At 42.0% G+C, this 22,977-nt stretch overlaps 1 protein-coding gene across 1 annotated transcript in view; it reads left to right on the top strand.

Annotated features, from left to right (window-relative positions):
• Positions 1-22,977, top strand: part of gpr153 (G protein-coupled receptor 153) — a 48,342-nt gene that overhangs the window by 22,080 nt on the left and 3,285 nt on the right. The window contains exons 3-5 of the mRNA XM_083769514.1: positions 910-1,339; positions 18,688-18,877; positions 22,344-22,528. Of these exons, the coding sequence (XP_083625640.1) occupies positions 910-1,339; positions 18,688-18,877; positions 22,344-22,528 (805 nt within the window). The remainder of the gene's footprint in view (positions 1-909; positions 1,340-18,687; positions 18,878-22,343; positions 22,529-22,977) is intronic.

The following is a 22,977-nucleotide window of genomic DNA, read 5'->3' as shown; positions in this document are numbered from 1 at the left end:
CTTTCTAGATTTAAATACTGCTGTGGTTGCATAATGGATTCTTATTGTTGCGAATGCAGTGAGCACTAACTATGACAGCAAGGGCTGAATGTCTGTGTGTGTCCCGCTGTTACACCACCCGCCCGCCACCAGAGGGCGCAGCTGTATCACACAAAACACACGCACTCACTCACACACACACACACACACACACACACACACACACACAACTTAACTTAAAAAAAACTTAACTTAAAAAAACTTAACTTCAAAATAAAAACTTAAAAACTTAAAAAAACACAAAAAAACTTAACTTCAAAAAAAAACTTTAAAAACACTTAAACTTCAAAAAACTTAACTTAAAAATAAAATCTTAAAAAAACACAAAAAAGTGAAGTTTAAAAAGAAAACCTTAAAAAAGTATGTAATTTATTCTAATTGTTATTGCCATTTACGAGCTGCGTTCGCTTCCCGCGTTTGCGCGTCTTACTTGTATATGCAGGGGCGGCCTTAAAGGATCTGGGGGACCGTTTCAAGAGCTAATGTGGTGGCCCCCATATCTACACACATATATATACACACCGGGGGAAGGAGCGGGTTTTGGTGAGTCAGTGACTGAGGGTGTTGGGGGCCAGACTCACGAGTTTCAACCGTTTCAATTGGAACGGTTGAAAAACGCAGCTAATGCCGCTACTGTGTATATGTTAAACTCTCACACACATGTTCTGCAAAAGACTCGTCTGGCATTGGAGGATCTTACAGCTGGTTTAGAATCGGTTTTACAATTACAATGGGAATATAAAATGTGAGGCCCCTTTCATCTGGTTGCTATTTGATAACAGCTGAACTTTGAAGTTCATTTTAATTTGCTTGGATTGCGTTTTAGTTTAATTCGTTTAAACTGAATGTCTGCCTGCCTCTTCTTTCCAGGCTGAGTAACACCAAGAAGCAAGCGGTGCACACGGTTATGGGCATCTGGATGGTGTCCTTCATTCTGTCCACGCTGCCTGCTGTGGGCTGGCACGATACCATCGACCGCTTCTACACCTCCGACTGCCGTTTCATCGTCACGGAAATCGGCCTGGGCTTCGGTGTGTGCTTCCTGCTGCTGATTGGTGGCAGCGTGGCAATGGGTGTCATTTGCATTGGCATTGCCCTCTTTCAGACCTTCTCCATCCAGGCGGGCCACAACGCCAACAAGAACAAGTTCAACGTGCCCACCATCGTGGTAGAGGATGCCCAGGGGAAGCGCCGGTCGTCCATCGACGGCTCGGAGCCACTCAAGACCTCGCTGCAGATAACTTACCTGATCAGTGGCATTGTGTTCATCTATGACTTCCTGACCGGCTTCCCCATCCTGGTGAGTTCACTCACTCTTCACTGTATGAGTTAAGGCCGTTTCAGACAGGGAGCGAGCCAGGATTAGCGACGTGTCTTCTCATGAGGGGCGTGGGACGCATAGCGCCTCTCATTGAAAATTAATTACCAAGGTTCGTCAGTCGCTTCCCGTCTGAAAACACCTACTGTATATGTTACAAGGTGTCAGAAACTCATTAGCACTAGTGGCCTACATTAGAGCGTGCGTGCACACTGCACACACACACACACACACACACACACAGGCGCGCGCGCGCACACACACACACACACAGAGAAAGTCATAAGATTATGATTATAGTCAAGCATGACAAAATACTGTTGTCTTGTAGTGGAGTCTTTCTCGCTGTGTGTGTGTGTGTGTGTGTGTGTGTTTGTTTGTTGCTCTGCCCTTTGTTTACTTGATTTGTTTGGCTGGTTTACATGGTGTGTGTGTGGCGTGTGCGCATGCGCACACACATTCGCATGCGTATGTGCCTGTTGGTATGTGCGAGAGAGAGAATGTGTATCACAATCACACATAGTGCAGCGACACATGAGCCGTTCACACTCAACTTTGTGTTTTTATCCTTTTTTGTTTTCTTTCTCCTAAATTCTCAATGTTGATGTAAAATTTGTACTTGATTCTGTGAAGATGTTCGGCGGTGGCTCCGGGGTAGAGTGACTGGATAGGAACCACAAGGTTCAAACCCGGGCTCCCCCAGAGTTAGTGTCGAAGTGTCCTTGAGCAAGACTCTGAACCCCTAATTGCTCCCGATGTGCAGGTTTGTGCCTTGCATTTCCTCCGGCATCGTTGTGTGAATGTGTGTGTGTGAATGTGCTTATATAGCACCTTGGATAAAGGCGCTATATAAATGCACCATTTACCATTTATTGAAGACGGCATGAGATCTCTCCCTGTCCCTCTCGAAAGATCATACATTTCCAGTAGACATTTTGATGACGTCATCAGCGCTCCCTCCCTGGTTCAGCTTGTAGAGGCTGAAGGGGCAGAGTGAGGGTAGCAGCAGCACACCACAGAGCATGCTCAGTGGATGTAGAGATGAGATGGAACACAGAGCATGATCAGTGGATGTAGAGATGAGATGGAACACAGAGCATGCTCAGTGGATGTAGAGATGAGATGGAATACAGAGCATGATCAGTGGATGTAGAGATGAGATGGAACACAGAGCATGCTCAGTGGATGTAGAGATGAGATGGAACACAGAGCATGCTCAGTGGATGTAGAGATGAGATGGAACACAGAGCATGCTCAGTGGATGTAGAGATGAGATGGAACACAGAGCATGCTCAGTGGATGTAGAGATGAGATGGAACACAGAGCATGCTCAGTGGATGTAGAGATGAGATGGAACACAGAGCATGCTCAGTGGATGTAGAGATGAGATGGAACACAGAGCATGCTCAGTGGATGTAGAGATGAGATGGAACACAGAGCATGCTCAGTGGATGTAGAGATGAGATGGAACACAGAGCATGCTCAGTGGATGTAGAGATGAGATGGAACACAGAGCATGCTCAGTGGATGTAGAGATGAGATGGAACACAGAGCATGCTCAGTGGATGTAGAGATGAGATGGAACACAGAGCATGCTCAGTGGATGTAGAGATGAGATGGAACACAGAGCATGCTCAGTGGATGTAGAGATGAGATGGAACACAGAGCATGCTCAGTGGATGTAGAGATGAGATGGAAAGTGAACGCTATTCCCCCACAGAAGGTCCTATGATGCTGTTTTATTATTTAAATGAACTTTAATGTTTCAGCTCATCTGAGGCCAGAAATAGGTCAGACAATGTGTGTGGGTGTGTGGGTGGGTGTGCGTGTGTGCACGCACGCACACAAACACGCACGCACGCACGCACGCACGCACGCACGCACGCACGCACACACACACACACACACACACGCACACAGTTTGTCCGGATTTGGGGGCACTTGTGCTTGCTTGCTGTACTTTCTCTATTGGCCATGATGATGGAAACATTCTCAACAGTACAGTGACAGTAAAGGCTGGGCAAGTATCCAAATACTCCATTATGAAACCAATATCATTGCTACGCACACCAGTCGATAGCAACTTGATTTCAAACATTGTATGATTGATTTGCTGCAGATGACTTTGTATAAAAACCACTTTGGTTATATCTACATGATTATTTATGATTAATATACTAGATGTTGTAATTATGTATTACTTAGATGCACTGCGGCTAGACAGGAGGGTATGGAGGGCATCGATCCAGGCGTCCCGGGTTGGTGTTGGCTAGTCCGCACTCACGCATCGCATCTTTGTAATTATGATTATTAGACTTCATTCTTTCACCGACATCCAATGAGTCGGTCGGTGTGAGCTTGGCACCATTGGTGTGTGTGAATGTAGGAAGTGAGGACGCTGGCGTCGACTGTTTGCCGCTTCACCTCCCAAATGTATAAATGAATGTACCATTGTAAAGCGCCTTGAGCACTTGGAAAAGCTCTATAAAAATGCAATCCATTATTAATCAATTCATGGTGCCCTCTGTAATACCTTTGTTCAATAAGAACGATCATTGATCGTGGTATCTATTACAGTTCCTTTCAACAGGTCCTCCAGCAGAGTATGTGAAGTAGGGCACATATCTATGCTTTGCTATGTACGACAACTGAGAGGAGGAGATCAATAATAGCAATCGCCTTGCCTGGCTGGGGCAAATACATATTTGTTTACAAAATGTTATGGCGATTTCTATATTATTATTTACTATAGTCCTACTAGACCCCAGGAAATTACACCTGGCCACACAAGATAACGGGATCTTCGGACTGTGAAAGGGGGTACTAGGGGGATGCCATACTCACTGTGTGACGTGTTAGGCTCAATATGTCAGTTTGTCACATTCAATAGATCCCGTGATCTTTTGTGGCCAGATGTAATTATATGGGTTCTAGTAGGACTATAGTAAATAATAAAAAAGAAATCGCTAAAAATAATTGTAAAATAAAACAACATATTTAGCCCCATGTTTGAATGCCCCTGCAAACCTAGAGACTGACATTCTTATGATCAAAATAAGAACATTATAATGGTGTGTAAAAACAAAATGTAAAACAAAATGTAAAATTTGCCACAAACGAGACCCCTGGTCTGATGCTAATGCAAGTTCATTGAAGCCAGGGTGGGCAACGCTTCTAGGAACATCTTTGAATGCAGATTGTGGCCCCAAGATGAGTCACAGAGACTAAATATTTTTGGGAGCGTTACTCATTGCTGGCTGTCTGAATACCAAAAAAGAAAAAGGTAATTAAAATTGACATATTATTGCTTATAGCTACTTTAAAGTAAGATAAATAGAAATCCAGATTTGTTGAAAGTGCTGTCCAGTGTCCACACTAGCTCATTATATTCAAAGACAAAGAGACACGTTTTCTAGGGTACAGGCTTTAGTTTCGACATACTATTGGTCGACAACGACAACCTACCTCAAACCCTAACCTAACAATACCCGCAAGCACAGAGCAGCACATGTTCGCCAACCTTAACACATGTTCGCCAACCTTAACACATGTTCGCCAACCTTAACACATGTTTGCCAACCTTAATCTGATCGCCAACATTAACGCATGTTCGCCAACTTTTATTTTATTTTTTATAATATTTATTTTATTTGGAAAAAGCAGTACATTATAGACCGCATTTCTCTTAGATATATACAAGGACACAAGTACAATTCCCAGGGTTTTTTTCACCCCTCTTCCCTCCCTCCCCCCTCATCCCCCCTCCAAGTGGCTCCATCTCCAATGTCTCTGTATAATCCTTGCTTTTTAAGGAGAAAAAGAAGAAAGACAAAGTAAATAAAAAAACACAACCAAGAAACTAAAGTATTTACATTATTGCTGAGGGGAACAAAAACAAAACAGCTTTGGACTTCGACCATGAGAAGAGGAAGGGTGTCTTAAACATTTTCTACAAAGATCATAAAGCAGGCAATTAGGACCAGTGAGATCACACAAAGTCTGCTCTCAGTGGGGCAATGTGTACTATCCAGTTGTTCCAAATTTGGTAGAAATTGCCTAGTCTAGTTCTTAGGATGTATGTTAATTTTTCCATTTAGAAAATATCCAGGACTATTCCGTGCCAATCGTCCATTGAGGGCAACCTGTGTCGTGTGAAGTGCTGACGTGCCGCGCCCTGGGGCTGCTGCTGTTTGGATGAATAATCCAAACCAAACAAAACTAAACTAACTGACGAAATCAAACGGAAGATATAATGCCACCAAAGAAAGCTGCCACCCAGGCGCCAAAGAATACGATGGAGGAGGATATCGAGGACATCAAAAACTCGCTAAACTATGTGACAGCGGAGTTGAGCTCACTAGTGAAGCAACAAGCCACACTCGTCGATTTGGTAAAAGAAGTCAAGGCACTGAAGAACACAGTAAAATAAAAAGACAAAAAAATCGAGGAGCTCGAGCTGAGAATTAACGAAGTGGAACAGTACACTAGGATGGAGGACGTAATAATTAGCGGACTCAAAGTGAAGCCAAGATCATACGCTAAGGCGGCAGCAGAAGGCCGAAGCGACGGTGAAGATGCGCCGCCTGAGGATCAACAATCACTGGAAAGCCAATTAATTGATTTATTTGAGTCCAAAGAGAAAGTGCTTGACCCAAATGACCTGGTGGCATGTCACACACTTCCTCGGAAGGACGGAGCGGCTCCGAACCTTATAATACGCTTCTGGAACAGAAAGCTAAAAGTGGATCTACTGAGACAGTGGAAGAAACTTTTGGGCTCTATTGTATACTGTACACTGTACAACGAGCACCTAACAAAAAATAATGCAGAGATTGCCAGAGATGCCCGCCGGCTGAAGAAAGAGAAGAAAATCCAGGCAACGTGGACCAGAAACTGTCGGGTGCAGTTAAAACTGAACTGAGACACGCCAGAAATAGCAAAGATACTAACGGTAAGAGACGTCAAAGACCTCGACCAGTATAAATGAAGTGCTATTCTGGTTGCTGGCGTAAATATGCTAGTAGGCCTATAGATATTTTTTTCTATATTTTTCTATATTTTGGCAATTTGCAATACTTTAATTATGAAAGACTAAATGGAGTTGGCATGGATTTGGCTTGGATCAGGATGACTACTTTTTGTTTCTCATATGGGCTGCCTATTCTTAACCTAGAGATCTGTGATAGTACGTTCTCTGATCATTGCCCTGTTCTGTTTGATGTTGCTCTCTCTTGTACGGAGAATAGATCTAGGGCTCCTGCTAGACTCTGTCGGACTCTTAACCCCCGCACTGCTAGTCGCTTTTCAGCTGCTTTTGAACAGTTGTGTGCCCCGTCTGTCTCAGCTGTTCCCACAGAGGAACTGTGCTCTTGGTTTAACTCTTCGTGTGGGACCATAATGGACTCTGTGGCCCCATTGAAATCCAAGCTGCCCAGGGCAAAGCCCGAGCCCTGGTTTAATGACAGAACCCGTGCAGCTAGACAGGAGTGCTGAAAAGCAGAACGTAAATGGAAGAAGGATAAGCTGCAGGTTTCTTCTCAGATTTTAAAGGAATCCTGGCTCTTCTACCAGAACACTGTCAAAGAGGCAAAAAGAGATCACCTAGCGAATATTATTGAGTCTAACCGTCTTAATCCACGTGTACTCTATCAAAACATTGACTCAGTTCTTAATATCGCTCAGCCTGTCTGTTTTGAATAATCTGACATACTGTATGTAATGACTTCCTGCACTTTTTCATTGACAAGGTGGAAAATACAAGGGCCCTCATCTCTGCTCCTGCCTCTGACCCCTCTGTCTGTGTCCCATGTCCCGCCGTGCTCAGCTCGTTCGAACCTGTAACATTGTCCTCTTTGGAGGATGTAGTCAGCCACTTAAAGGCCTCAGGTTCGCCTCACGACGTTATCCCGGCTCGCCTCTTTAAAGAGGTTTTCCCCAGCGTAGCTCACATGGTCCTGAAAATCATAAATAGCAGTCTCTCTTCTGGTCTTGTTCCCACATGTTTTAAACATGCTGTAGTGCAACCACTGCTTAAGAAGCCAGGCCTCGACCCCACTGTGTTGGCTCATTTTCGGCCCATATCTAAATTGCCGTTTATCTCCAAGATACTAGAAAAGGTTGTCTATGCCCAGCTACAGTCTTTCCTAGAGGAGCATAAGATCCCTGAGGTTTTCCAGTCTGGCTTCAAAACCCGGCATAGTACAGAGTCTGCACTAGTTAGGGTATTTAACGACATCCTCATAGCTAATGATGCAGGCGACTATGTCATTCTTGTCCTGCTGGACCTGACGGCTGCGTTCGACACAGTCGACCACAACGTCCTGCTATGGCGCTTGCAGCACCTAGTGGGTATATGTGGAACTGCGCTAGGGTGGTTCAGGTCCTACCTGACGGGCAGAACCATGTCTGTCAGCGCTGCTGGCTCAGAATCCTCCCCGGCGCCGTTATCGTATGGTGTTCCACAGGGCTCTATTTTAGCCCCAGTGCTCTTCTCCTTATATCTCCTGCCGCTAGGGTCCATCCTCAGAAAACATGGCATTTCGTTCCATTTCTATGCTGATGACAGTCAGATCTATGTTCCCCTAAAGAAGAAAGACGCTGATCCTAAAGCTCTTCTCTCTTGCCTGGATGACATTAAAGCCTGGATGGCCCTAAGCTTTCTAAGCTTCAATGACAAGAAAACTGAGGTGGTGGTGTTCGCCCCAAATGGTTCTGGAAACCCCCCTCCCTTTGATCTAGGCCCCCTGGCACAGTTTGTGAAGCCAACAGTCTCCAACCTAGGTTTTAAAATGGACAACGACTTTAAGCTAGATCGCCAAATTAGCTTAGTGGTGAAGTCTAGCTTTTTTCATCTGCGACAACTGGCAAAGGTAAAACCTTTTTTAACCACTCAGCACCTTGAGACAGTAATCCATGCCTTTATTACATCTCGGCTGGATTACTGTAACGCCCTCTACCTTGGAGCCAGTCAGTCTTGCCTTGCTCGGCTCCAGTTAATTCAGAACGCGGCTGCCCGACTACTAACTGGCACGCGTAAGAGAGCATATAACTCCCATCCTCGCCTCTCTCCACTGGCTGCCAGTGAACTTTAGAATCCAGTTCAAGGTTCTGCTTTTTACTTTTAAAGCTTTAAATGGTCTCGCCCCTCCATACCTCTCTGAGCTCCTCCACCCCTACTCTCCCGCCCGCTCCCTCAGGTCAGCTGACCTGATGCTGCTAGAGGTCCCGAGGGCGAAACGGAAGCTTAGAGGGGACAGAGCTTTTTCAATCGCTGCCCCCAAGCTCTGGAACGACCTTCCCCTGCAACTTAGGCAGGCCCCCTCTCTGGCCATTTTTAAAACCTCACTGAAAACGCACTTTTATTCTTTGGCTTTTAACACAGCATGAGACCTCTGTTCCTGAACTTGCTTCCCCCCCCTCCTTTTCTTGTTTTGTGTGTTGTCTTTGTATTCTGTGTTTTTAGTCTATGTGTTTACTTACTGTTTTTACCTATGTACTGTACAGCACTTTGTGGCAGCTATGGTTGTTTTAAATGTGCTATATAAATAAAGTTGAGTTGAGTTGAGTTGAGTTGTTTATTACCTCTCCTGCATGCGATTTTTTATGCATGGATCTTTTTCCCCCTGACTCGAATTTTGCCTTGGAATCGATTATGTTTTTCTTTTTTCCCTTATCTGCAAGAACGGTGCTTCTTTCTTAACCATTGTATGAACAGTACATGGACACAGAACATTAATATGTAAAGTTATAATTACTTCTATGGATGCTTAAAAACTGTTTGGATTCTGCTGCTATTTCTTTTTTTTTCTTTTGTTCAATGGATGATCAAACAGCCGGATTATGGTACTGCTGCTGCTTCTGTCGGACTTGCTTTATTTTTTTCAAATCTTTTCGCGGACTATGCTGGACTTTAAATTTTCGCTCTGCTGTCATTTTTGTCGTCTGTGTGTGTGCTTGTGTACGTGTGTGTGCGCCTTCCGAGGTGTGTGTGATTGTGCATGTACACGCCCGCAGGGGTGTGTGCGCGCTAATGTGTTTGTATGTCCATATGGGTGCGCGTGCGCTTGTGCGTGTGTGTGTCCGTATGGGTGTGCGCGCGACTGTGCGATGTGCATATAGGCCCAAGTGTCAACTATTGACCACCCACTCAATTATGAACGTGGCTGTGCAACGCCAAATAACAAATCCTGTAACACTTCAGTTAGGAAAACTTCTGGAAGTAATATGCAGTTATCCAAACAATGGCTGACCTAGAAGAAAACCCATTGACTACATTAAGTAATATAGAGTGTGATTTTGAAAACATAATTGACAACCACAGAGTTGCAGGCCCCGAGCTAGAAAGTCTCTGTAGAGTGTAGACAATATGAACACTTCAAATTTCAAAAACTACGATCCCACGGAACACAAAACATATGAGCATGAGAATGAAATAGACCCCGAAAACAACTTCTACAATAACCTAAGTCCCAACTGCGAGTACTATACAGACGATCAGTTTAAAGCACAAAAAAAGGAAGACAACTTCTCTGTCATACACTTCAACAGCAGAAGTTTAAATAAAAACTTTAAAAATATAAAAGATTACTTGGAACAGTTTAATAAATTCAATGTGGTAGCAGTATCAGAAACATGGCTAGATAATGATAAAATACACGCTGTAGAAATGGAAGGCTTTATTTACTACAAATAGGACGAACAAACTTGGAGGGGGCGTGGCTATCTATGTCGATACCGCATTAACACATTCAACGCCAAACTTGACAGCATGTTTGGCAGCATCAAAACCAATAAGACACACATAATATGTGGCGATTTCAATGTGGACATTCTTAACCCCCAAGGAAACAGTAAAATAAACAATTTCATAGATACCATGTATAGCAATAACCTTTTTCCACTAATCACAAAACCCAGTAGAATCACCATGGACACAGCAACACTAATTGACAATATTTTTACGAACATTCTAGAGAGACAAGTAACAGCCGGACTCCTCAATTAACGATATAAGTGACCACCTCCCCGTCTTTGCAATTTTTCAACACCTTCTCAACAAGGACATTGAGCACAAAAACCACACCCCTGTATTAACACGTCAAAGAACTCCAGAAGCTATAGCAGCCCTCAAAGCCGACTTGAACACACAGACCTGGAGTGGTGTATATGCAGCAAATGAGCCAAATGAAGCATACGAAGCCTTTCTAACCACTATAATAAAGTCATATGACAAACACTGCCCACTGAAAAAGACCCCACACAAAAACAAATTAAAACAAGCAAAGCCATGGATAACTAATGGTATGTATCCACAATGCATGTAAAAAAAAAAGAACCTATTATATAAGACATTTCTAAAGAACAGAAACTAGATACAAGACATACAAAAACAAGTTAACTAACATAATAAGAAATAGTAAAAAAGATTATTATCATAAGTTATTGGATCAACATAAAAATAACATTCAAGGGACATGGAAAATACTAAATGGCCTAATCAAAAAAGACAAAGGTAAAGCCAAACACCCAAATTACTTCAAGAAAGATGAAGAAATAATAGAAAATACTAGGGATATTGCAAATGAATTTAATAATTATTTTGTTAATATAGGTCCAGAACTGGCAGGGAAGATTGAGGAGCAGAATGAGCGGGACGGTCTAGATGAAAGACTCATTCAGATGAACCCACACTCTATTTTCATTGGGGGTGTAAATGAACATGATATACTAAACATTGTGCATACATTTTAAAATAAAAGATCAACCGACAATACCAACATCGATATGTGGATAATAAAATAAATAATTGACAGCATTGCAACACCATTTACCTACATCTGCAACTTATCCTTCCAAACCGGCATCTTCCCAAACAAAATGAAAAACAGCCAAAGTAATTCCAATCTTCAAAAGTGGCGATAAACATCAATTCACTAACTATCGACCAATATCGCTGCTATCTCAATTATCCAAATTAATAGAAAAGGTTTTCGTACAAAGGCTTGACAGCTTTATTGACAAACATCAGCTTCTAAGCAATCAACAGTATGGGTTCAGATTCAGAACAAGTAGATCCACCTCAATGGCAGTAGTTGAATTAACTGAAAACATCTCTTCAGCAATAGATAACAGGGAATTCTCAGTAGGGGTCTTCATAGACCTACAAAAGGCATTCGACACCATTAATCATGACATATTGCTAAATAAATTATATAGGTACGGAATTAGAGGCATTGCCCTCACCTGGCTCAAAAGCTACCTCGAAGGAAGGAAACAATTTGTTAATTTAAACGGACTAGATTCAGCTACCCTACCAGTAACATGTGGAGTCCCCCAAGGCTCTGTCCTTGGCCCAAAACTATTCATTCTATACATTAACGACATTGCGGAAGCCCTACAAGACCTACACTGTGTGCTACGTATTTGCGGACGACACCAGCCTGTACTGTTCTGGGGTCGACCTCCAACAACTCTTGCAGGTAGTGGAAGCTGACCTAATTTTTTTAAATAAGTGGTTTGATATAAATAAATTATCATTAAACATAAGCAAAACTAAATGTATTATATTCGTCAATAGAAATATAAATTCATCAGTCAAACTAACCATAAATAACAATCAGATCGATCAAGTAACCCACATAAAATTCCTAGGAATCATGATTGACAGCAAACTCACCTGGAAACCTCACATAGACTACTTAAAAACTAAAATATCTAAAACAATAGCAATCCTATACAAAATGAAAGACATCATTAATACAAAATCACTCCAGACTTTATACAATTCCCTAATTCTACCATATCTAACTTACTGTGTCGAAGTCTGGGGAAACACATATAAAACTATACTACACCCCATTTCTATTCTACAAAAGAAAGCAATAAGAATTGTCAACCGGACTGACTATTATGCGCCATCAAATCCACTATTTATTAAAAACCGCACATCGAAATTTGCAGATCTAGCCAACCTCAGCAATAATAATGTACAAAGCATATAACAGGTCGCTTCCAGTCAGCATGCAGGAGCTATTCAAGCCTAGGGAAACCAGGTATGAACTCAGGGGAATCGGAATTTTTAAAAAGACTACAATTTCACGGACCAACATCAAAGAGAGATGTCTATCTGCCATTGGGGTGAATCTATGGAATAATCTGGACACTGAATTAAAATTAAGCAATTCAATCATTAAATTCAAGAGAACATATAAAACAAAGGTAATCGAGGGCTATATGAAATCACTCTAACTAAGTGTTAATTATATAATAACAGTAACTATACAGTATTTATGTGTATCCCCGTACCTACCGTTATCTGTATAAAGGAGTGTGAGTGTGTGTGCGAGGACATGCACATCTCAAAATCAAACCAAAACAGTATTCATGTATATGAGGCAACCACTTCATATAGCCTACATGTAAACACATATGTATGTAGGACCATATGTATATGTGTGTTTGTATCATAGGCAAATGTATGTACAGTATGTATGCATGTACGTATGTATGTATGTATGCTATGTAAGTTTATAAAAGAAACAAGTGAATAATAATTATTATTAGTAACATCATCATCATTGTAACAATTGTCACTAAGTTGTAGAAATAGTGATTTTTGACCAGCTTTTTTGATCAGATTTATTTTTTGATTTTTTTCTTTCAACATGGTTGTGTTTAATCCTTTCATTAGAAATGCAGCAATGTAGAAAACGGATTTCTCTATTTATTTTTTATTTTTCCTTATGAGATTACTGAAATCTCAAAAAGGTGGGCATAATAAGCTTCGGCTTCAGCCCTTTCCTTTTCGGTCAATTGTATCATGACAACCCCTTTTCCTTGTATGTAATAATGTTGGATAAACCATGACAGAGACAAATAAACTATCTATCTATCTATTGTGGGTGTGATTGGGGTTAGCCATCTTCTTGTTATTGACTTTTTGCTGGCTGCCAAGAGCACCTGCAGTAGCTTTGTGTCTCTCGTCTGGTTAAGACATTAAATGTGGCCCAGGTACAAGATTGTGAAGTTAAAATGTATTAAATACTGAACACAGTTATTTGTGAATATTGTTCCAAAACACCCTCAACTTGGGGCACCCCCAGAAAATGTGAAAGTGGTTGGCTTTCTTTGCCCCACACTGCCTCCAGCATGGCCTATCATCACCTTTGTATTCTTCCTGATACTGGGTCTTAAAATATCTAATAATACTTTTCCAACAATGCTCTCTCCAGTCCATAGAACAGGTTGAGGTAGACTGGAACTCCCAGATCCCTCCCCATACTTCCACTGAGAGTTCAATTCCTGCATCCCTCTCCCATCTCTCTTTGATGTACAACGTGCTTTCATTTTTAGCATCTGAAATTGCACTATATAACTCAGAGATGGATTTACTTGGCTCCACTGTAAGGGCTGAACTCTGATTCAACTGCAGAAAACTCTTTGAATTTACATTCTTGATTGATATAGTGCCGCACCTGGAGATATCTGTAAAAGTCAGCCTGTTCCAAACCATGTTTGACCTGTATTGATCTGAAACTATCGATTTAATTTCTTTGTATAAATGACATGTAAGTTGTGACATCTTTCTCTATCCATGACTTAAATCTTATGTCGCCTTTATTTGGGGCAAAATCTGTATCGAAGGCACACCATCTGAAAAGTTTCTACATTTTTTTTAAACCACATGATCTCACAACCTTTTGCCACACAGTTAACGTATGGCTTATCCATGGATTATTGATCCTCTCTAATCGGTCCGCCAAACCCTTGTCACCTATGTTCGCCAACCTTCTGATCTGATCGTTTTGCATGTCGGATAAGCGTGCATACCCCGTTTTCTACATTGTATTTTCTGATACTCTACACTAGTCTAGTTATTTTACAGGTTTCATACAACACAAATAAATGTACTAAATAAATTAATGTCTGTAGACTCCGTATTGTTACTTTAAGAGGTCACGGCTGTTATTATATTATTGTTGATAGTATTGTTTCTTGGTTGTTGTTTTGCCATTAAAGACCATGGTTGCAACACCTCACACTAAATTCAAACTTAAAATGGCTTTTAGTAATGCTTTTAGTCATTTAAGTCTTGACTTAAAAGCCATTTAAGCTATAACTAGGCTAAGTTTGAACTTATTGTGAGGTTGTGCAACTGGCTCCTGCTCTGGCATTATCCCACCACTGACTGATTACCAGCAAAGTAAGATCCTTTGAGCTCAATACTCAATTAGCCTCGGTACCCAGGCTTTCATTTTCGCCGGCGGAAAAAATGAAAGCCTGGAGGAACGCATTGGCCGCTCTGGGCTAGAAGTGGGAGTCAACCCTTCTGGGTGGGCGTCACTCCAAATGAGCACTGCCCTGGGGGGGAGAGGAGGGGCCGGGGGTGACTGACAGATCGGTGAGATCCAATCAGGGCGTGCGCAAATCTCTGCCCTCTAGACCAGAAACCTAACACATTAGCTCAGGCTAATACTCAATTAACAGGCCAGTAAAACATGATTGATCTCACCGTGAGCTGGAACAGATAACCGCATTATGCCGTATTGGCTCACAGCGCAAATCAGTTTTGGTGCCAGATGGGTGCGTATGTGCTTCATACAGAGATTCAGTGAAGCCCATCATTAATTCTGCCTTGATATACAGTACAGGGGAATTATTTAACTAAGATTAGTGCTCTTCAGGGGATCACAGCTGCTGGAGGTTAGTCAGTTTAAGAAAAACGAAAGAAATTTGTAATTTGTTAAGCTTGTTGAAATCAAGAGAGACTGACAAAAAGTCTGTAATGACTTACTGACACAATGAATAATGCCCTTCTCACTGGATTCTTTTGCCTTTGTTATGGGAGGCGTTGCCGTGTTGGTGCTCTTGTGGTGGCTTAATTTGTGCATGTGACTCGAGGCAGAACTGTAACTTTAACCACCTTGTTTGTCAACAGTCAACATCAACCCCTGTCTATTGGGGTGCCCGCTGGCCAAGTGGTCCAGGCGCCTGCCACATATAGGCTTTGGCCTGACAGTGCGTCACGTGTTCGAGTCCCGTTCATGACGACCTTTGCTGCGTGTCTCAACCCCCCTCTCTCCCTCTTTCCTGTCCATCTTCACTTGATACTATCAATAAAGGCAGAAAAGTCAAAAACAAATCTTAAAAAAAGGAAAAAGAATACAAACATCAACCCCTGTCTATTAAGATGAATGTGTTTCTACCGATTCTACCTGTATTTAGTTATTAACTTGCTTAATGTAATATAGAAAGGGCAGAGCTAGCGAAGCATGGAGAGAAGAAAACTGGCCGTGCAAGACAGAAGTTGTCTGTGTTTAATATGTGAGTGAAGGAGTTGCATGGCTGTGTCCATTCCTGCTGAATCAATAAGAGAGAGCAGATTCTTGGCTGTGGATGGTTTCTGAAACAGTTTGTTTTAGGGTCCTCCTCGCTGTGACCGTGTTCACCTTGATTCGTTGAAGACTGCTAGTATTATGCCTTATCAGGCTGTTGGTACTATAAGTCTTATATGAATCTCTACTTGTGCTGGTGAATCATGCACACTGACGTAGGATACACATATAGACTTAACTGTATGCCCACACAACTGTATGCACACAAATATTTCCCATACATATTAAACAGACAAAACAGGCATAAGAACGTCAGTGAGGTGGATGCAATCCTACCTGGAGGGGAGAGAACACACACACACACACAACACACACACACACACACACACACACACACACACACACACACCAACCAGCACACACCAACCTTTTTGATCAGAGAGAGAGAGAGAGAGAGAGAGAGATGAAAGCCCATCACATTTCCAGGGCTGTGACTACAGAAACAGTTCTACTTTACTTTATGGCCTGCTGTAATGAGCTATTTAAATGCTTGGCCAGCAACAACACACTTGCATAGAGCCACGCACACACACACACACACACACACACACACACACACACACACACACACACACACACACACACACACACACACACACACACACACACACACACACACACAGGTAGCATACTGTACACAACACATATTAACATGTATTAACTTGCAACTTCTGGGATGTATTGTATTGATGTATTGATGTATTGTTGATCCCAGCCTTACTCGTCTGCGAAGAGAAAAGCTTGGTCACAACCTAAGGCAGAGAGTGTAGCGGCGCTGCGGCGCAAGTGTAGGGCTGGAACATCCATCAGATGTATTTCCCCCGGATACGATATCTTTCGACCAACCACAACACTTGTTTCATTCACAGAGAATGTAAACAAATGTGTAAAACCTCAACGTCATTTCCTTGAGTGTTTATAGTTCCTGGAGTTCAATGCATTAACAGCATTACTCTTAATGCTGTTAATGCAGTTCAATGCATTTATGCCTATAGTTCAATGCATTGTGGAGATTTTCCTGTGTCTTTGGGAGCAAGTTCTCAAATCACAGAACACTCTGGGTGTGTTTTTAATGTCAGATTGCAGATTTTAATGTCCTCGCAAATTCACAACAGAACAAGCGGAAATCTTCCGGTGTGGAAAACTTAAGCCAATGTGGAAGTGGCTTACACATGCATTCTACAGTATCGAAGTAAGGGGTGACTACTGACTGCAAAAAGAGTTCTGGTTTTATGTAAGTAAATAGAAAAATGACCCTGTTTTCACGTTCCCTATTACTTGACTAGAAATCTGTCTAAAGAGTTTTAAGCTTTCAATCGGTGGTTTCAATGTGTTCTGTGATAGTGATAGGTCCCATTTAGACTAGAGTAAAAGCAATGGTAAACAAGTAAATGCATTAGGGAGTGCCCTACATCGTGATTGACAGGTCGATACCATATCTACCACAGCGATCAGGATAGAGGTGGAGCAAAGCCTTTCCCCTGTGCCACCCTTTTCTCCAAATATTATGGTCACCTGCTGACTACATACAGTAGCTGCAAAGTTCTGGGTTTAATTCTGGGTCATGGTTAGTGAAGGTTTAGACAGTTATTGGAGACATTAGGGCAGTTAGTGTAATGCTTGATGCTGCTGCATAAGTTGCACGCTGGTGTCTCATGCTGAAAATAGCTGTCCTACAAGTTTGCAGTGTGTTTTACGTATGAAATTGTATGTATTGTTGTTCTGTTGTATTAATATTGTGTTAGCACAGTGTTTGTGTGACACTTTGCTGCTTGTACCTGTATGAGTGACTCACAATTAAACCGCTCTTGCTTTACAGCATTTCATATTTCACAGTGAAAACTTCCCTCCTGCTATCCCCACTGTAATTTGTTTAGGTATGAATACTTCCCATGGAGTTTCCGTTCATTATTACAGTCATTATAAGAATAAATGGATTAATTTAAATGTAGTCTCTGGCAAATGTGGCCATACTGATAAGCGATAACGTATTGAGCCAATTAGAAATTGTGTTGCAAGATTGATTACTGTACTTAGGCTTAGATAACAGCAGTCTTCTAGACCATGGAAACAGTAGCCTGGTTAATAAACCAGACCGAATCAGCCGTTGGCAAAAAAGAATTGCCTACCGGCGGATTTCGGTCTGGAGAGGCTCAATTGTACGCCCATTTTCTACACACGAAAACGTGTGCGCCCAATAGGGACACGGTATGCAATATGGGCGGGCTTTGGTACAGTGACGTTCAATGCTTGAGACCTTTGACTGACAGTAGCTCTGACCAATTGCGTCAAAGAGAAAATGTTTCCCTGGAAATGAAATCCAAGCTGAGCCTCCCCAGACTAATATCCCGCGGATCCGTGCGATATTAGTCTGGTTTATTAACCAGGCTATGGAAACAGAGCCATTGTTAGCAAACACTTCTCAGGTGGTCAGCTTTAAAGCTGCAATCTGGAACTTATTTTAACCAATCTGTATGGTACTAGTAGAGTATGATGCAATATTACTAGTACTGCAGTGGTTTACTTGAGGGTGATCTACCTACTCTTTCATTTAACCTGGTGTTGGGTAGGGCACTGCTGGTTGACTAGCCCTGCTTGACACTTATAAGCCCAATATCTCCCCTGTCCCAGGGCGGATTCCCCCTTGGTAAGCAACTGAGGGTGAGGTCAGAAAGCGATTGCATTGCACCTTAGACCAGCTCTGACCTCATCTAAAATGTAGCACAATCCCCCCCCAGAGCAGTATATTCCCTTTGGACTCACTTAATCATCTTCCCTCTTTCACGCCACCCTCGCTTTTCTGTCTCCTTCTAATATGGTGGCAAGTCAAGCAGAGGCATCCGGGGAAATTGTGTAAAAATAAACACAGAGAAAAGGTGCTGTTCAAATTTTTAATGACTACCGCCACCCCCACCCCTCTCTTTGCCCTTTCTCCAGGTGGTGAGCTTTGCCAGTCTGAAGTACGACCGCTCCTACAACTGGATGGTGCTGTGCGTGCTGTGGTGCTCCATCATCCAGTCTATCCTCCTGCCGATGTTCCTGTGGGCGTGTGACCGCTACCGGGCGGACGTCCGCATGGTGTGGGAGAAATGCGTGGCCATCATGTCCAACGACGACATAGACGAGGGTAAAGTCCAACTGAAGCTTTGTGTCACACGTTTTTGTGTTTGTTTTGTTTGTTTTTAAGCTCATCAAATATAACATTTTTACAATGTCGATTCAAAAATCTGAGTGACAACCTTGTGCAGCGAAGTATAGGGTTATGCTGCAGTGTCCCCTCTCTGCCCCTCCTACTCCTCCTGTCCAACCTGGCATGAAACTGTGGCTTGTGATTCCTATTCCCTAAGATAGTTCAATGTGTGGATTATTGGGTATGGCTATTGGCTATCTCCTTCATCGAGAGACGTGAGAGCGAGAGAGGGAGTGGAGAATGTCCTTCTTTGAGGATATAAGAATTTACAGACCCATTAAGCATCTGTTAGCAAAGAGGGGTATAGTCTTTGTGATAGTAAGTCTTCCCGCTGTGAATTTATGTTTTGGTATTATGTTCAATGATGACAAACTTAGACTAGGTGTAGAACACTGTTTCACAAACACTGGGCCAGGACATTTTCAGAGTGCACAAAAACAGCACTTCATTAGTAGACTGGTGGAGCAAGTTTCAGGCTACGTGTCTGAATCACAGATTAGAGCTCGGCTCTCTGAGCTCCTTGCCTTGGGAGGGGGAGAGTTGCTCATGTTGTGGGAGGTGACCTCCACGTGTTCACTGGACTGTCTTAGGCTACTGGAATTACATGGAGTTTAATTGTCTAGTTGAAGTATACTCTTGGTAATCTTCATTATTCCCTTGGGGGGGGGGGGGGGAATTGGGGAAATTGTTGCCACTCTGTCCAGAGATTGGCTGTAACCTTTCCGGTAACACGGCTGGGTTTTGTTCCGGTAACACGGCAATTTAATTACGTTGCGTGAATGCACGCGTTTGCACCTACATGTGCACAGAACAGCTATAGTCAAGTGTATGAGAGTCAAGTCGTGACAAATTAATTAATTAAAACGTTACCATAAAACAACAGTAACAACTACTGTAGTCTGTAGAGTGTGTTGTTAGTCTGTAGAGTGTGTTGTTACTGACTTACTGTTGTTAGTTACTATAGCCTACTGGTTCCGACATGTGAACACACACAGCCTACAGTATGTGCCTAGCCTACAGTAGGTAGTTAACAGGTCACACATGGACCAATAATTGGTACAGTACGAGTTGTGTCTGCAGCTTTTGTCGCTTGTTAAAAAAAAAGGTGTGAATGAGCCCATTGTTATCGGAGGAGCAACATTTATTTTTATTTTCTCACCTCCGTCTTTCAGCAGCCTGAGATTGGGGACGCGTTCTAGCGTGCACGAGCGTGCACCGTACCGTACCTGCGAGTGCACGTGAAAAAATACCTTGGTACCACGCCGTGGTACTGTGCTTTACGAGCATGACACCACTGGCTGTAACAGTGGAGAATGAAGTTAGCAGCAGCTAGAGTTAGACAAAAACTGTATGATATGGGGATTTAAGACTGTGGTCTCAGGCCTAGTTTTAGGTGATGTTTAGCTTTTTGTATTGTTTACCTTATGTTATTAGTGCAGTTTTTGCTTTTGGATGAAGTGGTCAAATGTTATCATGTGACCTATAATGTGACCCTTTTCTTCAGGAGATGAAACTGAAGTGTCTGTTAATAATAATTAATAATAAGTCATACATTAGAATATACTATAAACCTTGTTCAGTCCTAGTGGTGTGCTAGCCTGGCTTGGCCAGACTCATACCGTGGAGTCTGGAGTTGGGCCCATATAGGAAGCTTGAAAAGTGTGGAGGAGATGTCAGTGAATTCACGGTATGAGTGTGGCCAAGCCTTAGTGGTGTGAACCTTTCCAAATGCTTTGCTGTACAATGCTGATAAAATAAAAACAAAAAGTAGGGGATATAAGAAAATGGCGAGGGTACTAAAATAAATGAGGAAGACTTCTTAGAAGCCAAGGTGGATACTTTAACTTAAGGTGGAAAGCACTTTCTAGTAGTAATGATGATGGTCATATTTTCCCTCTAGTCACAAGGAGACATAACTCAGGTTTTTCAGGTCATGTAACTGAAATAGAAACCCACTGTTTTCTTCTCTTCTCTGACTTTGTATCGTATGTAGTCTATAACAAAAAACTAAGGAGTCCAGAATAGAGCACCGAAGTCTGATGTAATTTACAGATTCTACCTGGGTTGTGTATTTATTTTCCCCATTCTGAATTTCCATATATTTTTTTTATATCGCGTTAAATTAGAACTGTGTACCAAAAATAAACAAATGATCCCGGTGGTTTCACTTATATGGATATGGAGAATCAACTGTCGGCGAGAAAGCGCTAAATATTACTGCCGCCAAATTAGTTACATTTTTGCCAGAAACAGACTGTATCAAATATGAGTGACTGACTATTGTAAGCGAAACAGAGCCACCTTCCCCAACAATATCGCAGAGACGGTTTGTTTATTTTCGGACCACAATTCTTATATGAGACGATTCTAAGATAACCAAATGTTATTCTACAAGAAATTACTTCCGCACGTAGTAGGGTATGCCCATTGCGCGAGTGACGTCAGGACTTCGGTACTCTATGAAACCTTTACTCAAAGAATCACAGACACTTCAACAAAGTTTGGTCCAACAATTAGGTCACATGATAACCATTAGGGATGTTATGGACTGTAATGATTTGGACTAGTAGACAATTGGCATACATTGTGAAATTAATTCATGTAAATTAATGGATATTGTATTTTAACTGCTATTCTCTTTCTCTAATGCTACTGTTTAAACTCAACCCCAGATCCTGTCTCTCCTGTTTGTTTTAACATGCCAAACCTGTTGACCCCCTCCCTCTGAACTCTTGTTCCCTCCCTGCGACCTGCTTCTTGTTGTTCAGCCGACAGCATATAAAACAACATAGGGCAGTTGACATTCTGTGTGATAATTAACACTGCCAGTTCTCCGTTTTCTTTCCAGAGGGCTTTCCATGTATAACCCAGCACAGTTGTATGTATTAGGGTTGTTTCTTTCTTTTTTTATTTCAAAGACACCGACTTGCATGCCAAGCTGCCTGTGCAATTGCCACTGTCATCCTCCATTCCTTTATGGCAAACAAATATGCTTTGAAATCGGCATTTTACACCCACCTCCAATTTACTTCTTATACACATGAAAGCAATTGTTTTGGGAAGTACATCTGACAACTGAGTGTATTTGTAATAATAATGAACCTTTACATTACTTTATATGATTGAATACTTATTGTCAGGGTTTCTTAAATCAGAACCATCCATTTTGGCAATTTTTATAGTCTGAATATCCAGATTCCTAGTGACAACCCCCTTTTTTAATTCCTAAAGTCTCACCAATAATTACTGATTGGGTCCATTCATGGAAAAAGAAATATCAAACAGAGAACAATTAATTGACCCTGTCTCTCTTATCTACTCGTCTGTCTGTCTGTCTTGTCTTGTGTTATTTTGAGTCCATTGCTCTCTAATCCTGACGCGTATGCTTTTCTGCACTTTGCAGAAAACAGCCACGATGGAGGAATTCATGCCGACTTAATATATGACAGACCATATGACTATAGCTCGCCACCTGAAATCATGACGGTAGACCGTATTGCCAAGTACGAATTCTCAACCTTAGAAAGGGGGGTTCCGCAAGGTTATCCATTGAGGGAACTACAGGAAGATAGAATGCAGTATTTGCAGGTATATTTCTATTGATTTCTTTCATTTTCATGGTCGATTGATCTATTAATATTTTTTGTCCAGTGACACTACATTGCTAATGTGCATGATGAAAAGGGCCTCCGTTGGCCCGTTACAGTAATATCTGGTCTTGCTTGATATTTTCAAGAATCATTTGACATTTTGTGATGTTTTGACGTGAGTCTAAAATATATACTCTGGCTGACTAATGTTTGGCAAATATGACCATCAGTAGATCTACCAACATTAAATGTGCTTTATTCATTCAACCAGCATTTACTTGACATGGATGATCAACCTTATTGGCAACCTATTTATTCAAAGAGGGTAAGAGATTAGTAACTGACATACCTTCTACTTTCAGGGACCCTTCGCCTTTTCACGGAAAGCGATACAAAAGTCTGCTCATGTTCTGAACAAAAGCATTGGGTCCATTGGATCCAGTCAGT

This window comes from Protomyctophum parallelum (assembly GCF_964188405.1).
Source record: "Protomyctophum parallelum genome assembly, chromosome: 7".
Taxonomy (NCBI): domain Eukaryota; kingdom Metazoa; phylum Chordata; class Actinopteri; order Myctophiformes; family Myctophidae; genus Protomyctophum; species Protomyctophum parallelum.
The sequence above is the reverse complement of the archived record's forward strand: the minus strand, read 5'-3'. Positions and strand labels throughout refer to the sequence as shown.